This window comes from Melospiza melodia, unplaced genomic scaffold (assembly GCF_035770615.1).
Source record: "Melospiza melodia melodia isolate bMelMel2 unplaced genomic scaffold, bMelMel2.pri scaffold_46, whole genome shotgun sequence".
Taxonomy (NCBI): Eukaryota; Metazoa; Chordata; class Aves; order Passeriformes; family Passerellidae; genus Melospiza; species Melospiza melodia.
The window spans coordinates 1,193,421-1,204,003 of NW_026948783.1; the positions used below are offsets into that span (position 1 = coordinate 1,193,421).

The 10,583-nt window shown below is 49.8% G+C and overlaps 1 protein-coding gene across 1 annotated transcript; it reads right to left on the reverse strand.

Annotated features, from left to right (window-relative positions):
• Nucleotides 1-220: 220 nt before the first annotated feature.
• Nucleotides 221-887, reverse strand: LOC134434743 (olfactory receptor 14J1-like; the record flags this gene model as incomplete). The annotated part of the gene is made up of 1 exon (XM_063183363.1): nucleotides 221-887. A coding segment is annotated over one exon (666 nt), but the record flags the coding sequence as incomplete, so codon positions are not given.
• Nucleotides 888-10,583: the final 9,696 nt, after the last annotated feature.

The window sequence follows — 10,583 nt, forward strand, 5'->3', positions numbered from 1 at the left end:
TTTTCATTTAAAGGTATCAAGAGCACAGCTCCTCACTGACACAGTCTACAGGTCACAGTAGACCTGTGGAGATACAAAATGAGATATGGCAAAATTGATTGCTTTCATTTGGGGACAACATTAAAAAGGTAAACAACGAAAAAGAAGCTCCAAAATGAAACCAACAAGAAGTATCAAAGACAACATTTACTACAAATTATTTTCAGAAACTGTCCAGCAGTTTAATGTTTCTTACATTGTCTAGTCATCAGTCTCCAGACTGCAGCCTTCAGCTCCTGGTTCCTCAGGCTGTAGATGAGAGGGTTCAGGGCTGGAGGCACCACCGAGTACAGAACTGTCACTGCCACATCCAGGGATGGGGAGGACATGGAGGGGGGCTTCAGGTAGGCAAAAATGCCAGTGCTGACAAACAGGGAGACCACGGCCAGGTGAGGGAGGCAGGTGGAAAAGGCTTTGTGCCGTTCCTGCTCAGAGGGGATCCTCAGCACGGCCCTGAAGATCTGCACATAGGAGAAAACAATGAACACAAAACAACCAAATATTAAAAAGACAGTAACAGCAAGAAGACCAAGTTCCCTGAGATTAGAGTGTGAGCAGGAGAGCTTTAGGATATGTGGGATTTCACAGAAGAACTGGCCCAGGGCATTCCCATGGCACAGGGGCAAGGAAAATGTAGTGGCTGTATGCAGCAGAGCAAGGAGAAAGCCACTGGCCCAGGCAGCTGCTGCCATGTGGGCACAAGCTCTGCTGCCCAGGAGGGTCCCGTAGTGCAGGGGTTTGCAGATGGACACGTAGCGGTCATAGCACATGACGGTCAGCAGATAAAACTCTGCTCCAATGAAGAACAGAAAGAAAAAGAGCTGTGTGGCACATCCAGTGTAGGAGATGTTCCTGGTGTCCCAGAGGGAATTGTGCATGGCTTTGGGGACAGTGGTGCAGATGGAGCCCAGGTCGCTGAGGGCCAGGTTGAGCAGGAAGAAGAACATGGGCGTGTGCAGGTGGTGGCCGCAGGCTACGGCGCTGATGATGAGGCCGTTGCCCAGGAGGGCAGCCAGGGAGATGCCCAGCAAGAGGCAGAAGTGCAGGAGCTGCAGCTGCCGCGTGTCTGCCAATGCCAGCAGGAGGAAGTGGCTGATGGAGCTGCTGTTGGACATTTGCTGGGGCTGAACATGGAGACCTGTTCATGGAGAAAGGACAGTGACAAGTCAGGAGAAGCTGCTTTGAGCCAAACCTGGGCCATTCCCTGCAGACTGTCTTGCTGGGACTCACCCACCCTTCTTCCTTCTCTGGGAAAACCTTCACCTGGGTCCCTGCCTGAGCTCCAGTTGTGCAGGCTGAGTTTGCCAGGAGCAGCCAGGCCTGTGCATGGGGGCCCTCAAGGAGCCATCCCTGCCCCACTGCCCTGGGTTTGTGGCCATGGGGCAGAGGGACAAGGCTGGATATTCAGGATTTGTCAGAGGAACCACTCCTAATGCAGAAAGGCTTGGTAGTGTCTGCACTCCCATTTCTAAAGGAAATAGAGGGCAGGAGTTTGTTTTAGGAATTGTTTTCCTCCCCACACATCATTCCTGTCTCTCTGAGGTCAGAAATCCCCAGCATTTCGGCTGCACTCAGAGTTTCCCACTTAGAGATGTGAGAGGGAAAGTATTCCCTGTGGCTAAAGGAAGGTGAGGGGCTGGATGGGCTTGTTCCCAACTGCCCTGGCTTTGCACCTTAGGCTGCAATCAGAGCACAATCACACTCCTGGGTCAGCCTGGGATAAACCAGACCCTGCCCAGAGCAGAGGGATCCCTGAATTTCTCACTCTCTCTCAAGGTCTCTGGGCAAGGTCTCAGCACCCCCTTGTGCCAAGGACACTCACGGCTCCCTTGGCAAACCCAACAGCATTTCCTCAGCTGTGGCAGCTCTGCCCTTCCCCGTGGGACATTCAGGGAGCTCCCAGAGGCTCTAGCACAGATTTGCACCCAGGAGGGCAGCTCAGAGCTTGGAAGGGCACAGCAAGGAGATACCCGGCTGTGCCCATGATGGGATCTCAGGGAGGGGGCTCAGCTCATTCCCCTTTCCCATGGACTGCTTTGCCCACAGCCCCACAGGTGCCAGGGAAGCTTGGACACCCCATTCCCATGGCCACACCCCTGCCTGGCAGGAATGCCAAGGGCAGTGCCTGACTCAGCTGCTGCAAATGCCAGAGCCTCCCTGAGAGCAGCAGGTAACAGGGTCAATATCAGGGCAGGGCAGAAACAAGAGAAGATGTTGTGGTGCTGTGCCTGAGAGGGCAGGGCAGAGACAGCTGGGCACTCAGGACAATGTTCCCATGCCCACCTGTGCCCGGTACCTCCCACGCACCAACCGTGCCCTCATCCTGCCCCCAGCTCTGCTCTCTTCAGCCCCCTCTCCTTCTCTGAGCATCTCCCTGGGCCTGGACATTCCCTCCTGAGAGGAGCCTTGTACCTGCCAGCGCTCACAGAGCCCATCCCAGCCCGTGTGCCCTGGCCGGGGCCCTGCAGAAACCTGCCTGTGTGCAGGGCCCTGGCTGGGGCAGGCTCTGTGTGCAGCTGGGCAAGGGCAGCTCAGGACAGCCCTGATGGGCCCTGCAGAGGTGATGCTGCTGCTGTCCAGGGCTGAGGAGTGGCTGAGGGCCTTTGAGAGGCTCCCAGCAGAGATACTGACCAGCTTAAGTCACAGTTCTGGAGTCTGTGTAAATGTTCAAACATTTCTTTTGATGATCCTCTGTGTCCCTTTCAACTCAGAATGTTCTGTGATTCTGGGATTACAATTCCTGTTCTGCTTCTCTCATCCCCCTGTTGTCTATAATCCAAAGAGAAAAAAAAAAAAAAAAACCCTTGCAGCAGTGTTAGAACAGTAAAGTAAATTAAAAGCCAGACACTCATTGGAAGTTTCCAGGTGTCCCAGTGGGAAAGGGCACACCCACCTCCTGATTTCAACAATTTATTTAGGTTGATAATTAGGATATTTAACAGGAGCATCCAAAAGGAGATTCAGTTTCCCTAGTTACGCACCCCTGGGTCATCCCATTGGAGTAGGTCCAAAGGCTTCTTTGCCTTCACTTTTTATAATGACTGCTCATATTCTGCTCATTCTCAAAACCCAAAATGCTCCTATATGTCCAGTTCCTAGAAGACTATATAGTATTTCAGGACTATATAAAATAATAGGACTATACAGCATTTTAGGCATATATTTAGACAGTCAGGTTATTAAGAGAAAGGTAAGGAAACATACTAGATTCAATTCAGGATAAAGCTATATAAGAATATAATAGTGGTTTAATAGAGTTAAGAGTTTAGTAGAGTTAAGTAAGGATTATAGAATTGTGAATATATAATAGTAATTTAGAGAGCTATGAATATATAAAAATGTAAAAAATACAAAAAACTTTGTGTCACCACCCCAACATTTCCATCTTTCTCCAAGTAGGAAATTGAAAACACTCTCAGGAAAGCTCCTGACCTTTCCAGCAATCCCTGGCTTACCTTCTTTGAGAAGTGTCCTCCGGAGCTGTGCCCAGGCTGGTCTGGAGGTGGGAGCAGCCCTGCCCCACCGAGCCCCTCTCAGCAGCAGCCCCTGCCCAGCTCAGGGTGGCTCCTTCTCCCCACAGCTTCCCCACCGTGCCGGGAGCAGCTGCCAGGGCTGGCTGAGAGCTGTCCCTGGCAGGCAGCAGAGTCCCTGCCCCAGCACAGCGCCCTGGGCTGCAGGACCCTGCTCTGCACGACAGCCCCGGGCACCCCTGGCTGCAGCCCCGGCTGCTCAGCCCTGCAGCAGAGCCGGGCAAGAGGAGCTGCCTTGGGCTGTGCCTGGGCTGGGGCAGCAGGGAAAGCCAGCCCTGCCCTAGGGCCACAGCCCTGCCCTGGAGCAGCTCTGAGAGTCCTCCTGAAAGGTCCTCAAAGCTGTGGGATGTACCAGCTCCAGGAGATCCCTGCAGGAACTGCAGCTTCTCTTCCCACAGCCAGGGAATGACTGTTTCAAAGCTGGGCTGATTTTTGCTCTAGTGAGCCCTGAGGTAGCTCTGCTCTGTGCTCCCAGCCCAGGCTGAGTTTAACCCCTGTGTGCCATTGTGCTGTGCCCAGGGTGGCTGCAGGCAGTGCCCCAGCCCTGCTGGGCTGTGCAGAGGAGCTGCTCCTGGCCAGAGCTGTCTCTCTGCAGCGCTGCCCTTGCCAGGAACTGCCTCTGTGCCAGGAGCCTCTCTGCAGGTTTTTCAAAGGACTTTGGGTTTGGCTTTTGCCTTGGAGTCTCTGGGAGGTTTGTGCAATCATGGCCTCCAATATCTGCTGTAATTAGTCCCTGGAGAGACTTTGTCAGTAACAACACTCAGTGGGGCTCATTAATGCTTCAGGGTACTTCAGTTTTTTCAAAGTACTTGTTGTTTCCCTTTTGATACAGACTCTGTGAGAGGTTTGTGCAATCATGGCCCCAATTATCTGCTTTAACGAGTCCCTTGAGAACTTTGTCCTGAAACTTAGCAGGGCTCATTAATGCTTTGAGATACTCAAGGTTTTTAAGGTACTTAATGGATTTAAGAATACTTTTAGGTACTTTTAAGGATTTTCCTTTCCTCACTGAGTCTCTGAGAGGTTTTTGTGCCATCCTGGCCTCCAATTCTCTACTCCAAGGAGTCCATGAGGAGCCTGTGTTGGGTATCTTTCCCCTTTCTGTTTTACAACAAAGATGGAACTGAAAGAATTTTGTAAGACTTTCTAAAAGCATTCAAACAATCATGGGAAAATTAACAATACAACAACAACCACTAAGAGAATTAATAGTCCTGTTTTAGCTAGACATCATCCAACCCTTTAGTCCCTTGGACTGGAAGAGTTTATTGAACCAGTCTTTTTTTTCCACTTGAAGCTTCTTGAATCCTTCAATACCTGAATGCTCTTGTGGATTGACTAGCTGTGGATGCAGAGGTTCATGCAACACATGCCCTCAGAGTCTACACAGCCATGCTCCTGTGCGCAGAGTAAAAACTCTATCGCTGTTCTGCAAGGCGGCATGTCTGATGGTCTCTATGTCTGAGAGCAGGCCACTCAGTGTGAGGGAGTAACATTGGCTTGCTTACTTAACAGGCACCCAAGATGGTTTAATTGTCCTAAAGCTTTAGCTGCAGCCACCCAAGGTAGTCCACATTTGGGATGCTACCATCTGATACCTGGATTAAAGCTTGCAAGGCCATCTCTTTGATATCATCCAATACTTCTCTAGGGATACCTGCTGCTTGGTCATCTGGTAGGCTGTGTTGTCCTTCTCCAGCTAGATGGTTGATTTCGCTCTTGCCTCATTATTAGCAGAGTCTGCTATTAATCGATTTAGTAAATACTTCCATCCCCCTTTTCACAGGGTGTATTCTGTAGGCGACAACAACATGGTCATAATATATTTTAAATCATAGGGAGTTAAGACATGTGCTGTAAACATGGGCCTCATTAGGCCATTAAAACAAGGGAAGTCCCTCCTATGGTCTTTAGCTGCCCTACACAGATCCTTGATTTCCCCTCAAACCAATGGCTGATACCTGGGATTCTGCCCCCTTCTTTCATAACATATGGGGGCAAAGGGAGTTTTGAGACTATTGGCCAGTCTCCTTCCTTAACTGCTTCTTGCTGGATTCTTTCCCAGGGATCTTCTGGGGTTGAGGGGCAAGGTGGCTCTGGGGAATCCAAACTGTCTTCTGGAGAGGAAGAATAACTTGGAGCAGAAACTTTTGGATTAGAAATAGTGTGACAGTTGGCCTTAGTATCTTTGACCATGGGTGTTATATTGTTGCTGGACGGTGAGGCAAGGGGCACTGCCATTTTGTCAGGTATTCCAGGCCTTGATTTAGGATGGCGGACTTCTGGGGTGGAGTTCTGGAGGCATGTCCCAGGGTGAAGATGGAATGATTGACAGTGGGGACATGACCCGCAGTTGTGGGGGTGGAGTCTGGAGATTTGTTCAGGGCGGAAGAGAAGGTTGTGGTAGCAGGAAGTGGAGGAGCCAAGATGGAGGGAGAATGGTCGGGCTCCCAAATCACATTCAGGCTCCTTCCATCTTGACTCTCCAGGGCATGATGCTCCAAGACTGCGTGGCCATTGCCATCTTGGACCATCATAAAAGGTCTGAGAAGGGCGTGTTTGAGGGGAGGTCCCACTTTAGGAGTGACCAACGGATTGAGTTTTCAACATGTTTCTTGCTGGTAAAGGGTCTCAAATTTGGTGTGGAAAATGGGGAGCATGCGGGGTGCAATGGGGTCCTTCTTGATTGAAAGATTGTACAGTTTAAGTCCCACTGAGTCCCAAAATTCAGTGGTATGGGTTTCGTCAGCAGAGGCCGCCGGAAAACTTTTAAAAATCCACCTCATGATTGATTTTAATTCATTCTTTGAAAATATGATGTCATGATCAGTGAGAATGAAAGGATCCATATATGCTCCTTTCTACTTTGGACATCTGGCTTCCCATTTTTCCCGTTCTCTCCCTTATGGGGAAGAGCCACCAGAACACCCCAAATCAATAATGGGATGTGGGTGTATCTTGTAAAAACACCATGGCAAAATGGGCAATAAATGTCTTGCATTTCCCCAAACCTACCTGCAATCCTATGCAGGTGAAACTGTCATTGTCCCTGCTGATCCTGGCCAAGGTCCCTTGAAGCAACGATGCATCCGCCAGGCCCAGCACAATCCAAAATCCCGGGAAGCACTGGCCTATCCATCAGCTAACCCCAACTGACATGACTGACACAGGGAGCCCTGAATGTCATGGTCCCTGTTCGGATGCCAATTGTCACAATGAAGGTGGCTGCAACAAATCTCTCTGGTTCTCCTGACTTCAGGGCGAGGGTGGCAAAAAGGAAAAGGAGCAGGATCAATGGAGTTGTTTAAAAGGAACTTTATTAACAGGGTGAAAAACAATAAAAATGGAGAAATTGAGAACAGTATGAGGGGCAGGATCCAAAGATCCAAGACTAAGAGGAAGCAAAAACATGTACGCTTGGAGGTAGAACACTCTAGAACAATAACTCTATAAGGGAAACAAGTAACCAATAGGGGAATAGAATTTGGACAACTTAGCATAACAACACTAAAGGCTTATGGGGGAGCTCTCAAGCTCACCTTAAGTTAAACAAATGATTCCTAGGGCTTGAAACTCATGCCCAATTCTTTTGGGGTAAAATCTGGCTGACTGAGTTACAGCTGGCCTAACTACCGTACCGCTTGTTTGCACTGGCTCCTTGTGACCATGCAGCCCAGCAGAGCCACAATGATGTCCTTGGTTCCATGAGGCTCCACAGTGTCACATTGGTCCCTTGTATCCATAGTGCTCTGTGGTGCCACAATGGCCCCTTCATTTCACAAGGCTCCCAAAAGTCACATTCGTCTCCATAGGAAGGAAACCACGGAGGAAACCTCCATGTTTCAGGAGCTGATGAATGGCAGCCACCAGAGGCCAAGGCAAGCCTGACCTTCCTGTCTTGGCAAGTTTGCTTGCAGCAACCCTTGGATATTTGAAATTATTAATGCGGAGTCTAATTTAAAACATTTGTGCCTGGAGAAGAGTTGGTTTTTTTTTTCACAAAAAGAAAAGCACAGATTCCTTTCAAGTGTTTGGAAAACAGGTGAATGCTGCCCCTCAGGAGTGAAAGACAAGCCAGACTTGTCTGTCCTGCAGCTTTTGTCTAGGAGCAATCCTTGGATACACAAACATTGGGAGGTGGAATCCTGATTTTGGCCATGGATGCCTGGAAAAAATGGACAGTTCTTTTCCAGAAAAAGAAAAGCCCAAAACCCCGGTGTTTCATTGGCAGATGGGAGTGACCTTCCACATTCCAAGGTCAAACAGACCTGCCAGATGACCCCTGGGAGGCCAAGGCTGCCACATCTATTTCATGTTCTCTTGCTTCCACAGGGCCCTGGAGTGTCACAATGGTTCTCTTGCTTCCATGATGCCCTCTGGTGTCATAATGGCCTCTTGGTTACACAAGTCCTTAAGGATCTTAATGGTCTCCATGGTTCCACAAGGCCCATAGTGTCATAATGGCCTATTGGTTCCATGAAGCCTTGCTGTGTCCAATGGCCCCTTGGTTCCATTAGAGCCCAGTAGTGCAACAATGATCCCCTTGTTACCACAAGTTCCCATAGTGTCACAATGGCCCCCTTGCTTCCATGAGGCCCTGCAGGATCACAACGGCCCTTTGGTTCTATGAGGCCCTGAAATGCAGCAATGCCCTCTTGGTTCCACAAAGCCCTGCTCCTTCACACTGGCCTCTTGGGACCATGCAGCCCAACAGACCCACAAAGATGTCCTTGGTTCCATGAGGCTCCACAGTGTCACAGTGGCCCCTTGGATCCATGGTACCCCGCAGTGTCACAATGTTTCCCTGGTTCCACAAGTTCCTACAGTGTAACAGGTTCCACAAGGGCCTGCAGTGTCACCATGGCCCATTGGTTCCACAATGCTCCGCAGTGTCACAATGGTCTCCATAGAAAGGAAACAAGTGAGCCCCAGTGGTGCAGGGGCAGATGAGAGGCAGTCACCAGAGGCCAAGTCTAGCCAGACTTGACTGTATAGGCAGATTTTGTCTGGGAGTAACCCTTGGATATAGAGAATTTTAGGCGCAGAATCCCAATTTTGGCCATGGGTGCCTGGACAAGAAAAACAGTTCTTTTCCATAGGAATAAAAATACAGAGCCCCAGTGCTTCACAGTCAGATGGGAAGTGGCTCTTGACATGTCAAATTCAGTGGGCCCTGATAGCCCCTAGGAGGCCAATCCAGACAGACCTGTTCCATGTTCCTTTGATTTCATGGAGCCCCATACTGTCACAATGGTCTCAATTCCATGAAGTCTTGCAATGTCACAATGGCTTCTTGGTTTCATGAGTCCCAACAGAGCCACAGGAGTCTCTTGGCTCCATGCTGCCCCACTGTGTTACAAGGGCTCCTTGTTTATATGGACATCAGAGGTCGATCACTGACCCTTGCTTCCATAGGGCCTCTGAGTTGCAAAATGGTCTCCTTGATTCCATGGTTCCCAGATTCCACAGTCTCACCATAGTTTCTTTGGATCTCCATTGTCACAACTGACCCATGGTTCCATGAGGTTCTGTAGTGCCACCGTGGTCGCTGTCAGAGGCTGGATGAGATCGATGTCCCGAGACACCTTGGGATGCTCGTAATGCCCGTGTGGGGCCCGGGCTGGGTCAGGCCTTGGTTTGTGGTGGGACAGAGCCCTGCCCCAGCCCTGGCCTGGCAGAGCTGTCAATCACAAGTAGGGGCTGATCTAACCCAGCTCTGATTGGCCCAGCTGTCAATCAATCACACACTAGAAGCTGGTGCTACCCTGACTATGATTGGGTAAACAACTGGCAGTCCCACCCCAGGGATGGGCCCATGAAGGCCCAGGGGGTTAAAACCCAGAGCACGAGGCCAGCCCAATGAGACAGAGTAAAAATCCATTTTGAATTAGGCGAAGTGTCTAGGAGAGGTAAAAGTCTGTAAGGCCAAAGCTGAAGGGAAAAACTGCAGGACAGAGATAGTGAGGAGACAGAGAAAAATAACCAGAAATGGCCACAAGGTCGATCTGCCCTGACCTAGAAATTCTTTTGATAAAGAGGAACTGGCAATAAATGTCACGTGGAATGAATCTGTATGAACCTATTGTGAAACTCTATGCATATGTCTTTGGAAAGGGAGATAAAAGGAAATCTGAAGTTCTCAGAAGTACACATGACTTTTTTTAGGAGAGCAATCTCCGCATGCGTCCAGCGCTGTAAGAAACATACCAAGCTTTACAACTTTTACACAAAGTTGTGATGTTTCTTCTTTTCTCTGCAAAACATTATGGCGAGCCAGCCAGGGAGTTCTCTGTCCCCGCAGGGGCAGGGAGGATAGATGGACCTCCAAGGCGCGCCCTAGGATTTTTTTTCCTGGTGGGTCTCCGCTTGTCTCAACTTGCCTCCTGCGAGGACAGACAAGGACCTGCTGGCTGCAGAGGAAGATATGGTATGTACTGAGGGGCCCCTGGGGGAAAAGAGACCTAGGGAGTAAATCACTCAGAGATGTCTGGGTCCAGCTGATGGAGTAGAGATGGGGGTTATTGTTCTGACAGGGCAGACCGCTAGTGACCCTAGGGGTGGGTCAAATGAATCTCTATGTGTGTGTGTATGTATAGTGTCAGGAAACTGTATGGGGGTTCATTGTCTGATAGAGCAGCTGCTAGCGACCCTGGGGGTGGGTCGAGTGAATCTCTATGTGCGTGTGTGTGTCAAACACTGTGTTGCTGTATGGTTAATTCATTGTGTGGTCAGTGCACTGTGTTTCTAATCGAGCAAGTGTCTAAGTGTATGGTGTATAAAAGAGAGTAGATCTACAGTGCTCTACAGTGCGTGGGGGTGAGTACTTCCCGTGTTTGAAGCAGCTGAGTTAGGCCTGAGGTGCCAGCTGCAGCAGGCTGTAGGGGCAGGGAGAGAAGTGCCCTGCGGAGAAGCGAGTGGAGGAACGTCAGTGATGGTATTTATTGTGTTTACATGTAGTGATTTATGTAGATTTGGTACATTTTAAATGAGAGTATGAGCTCAGAGAGTTCCTTT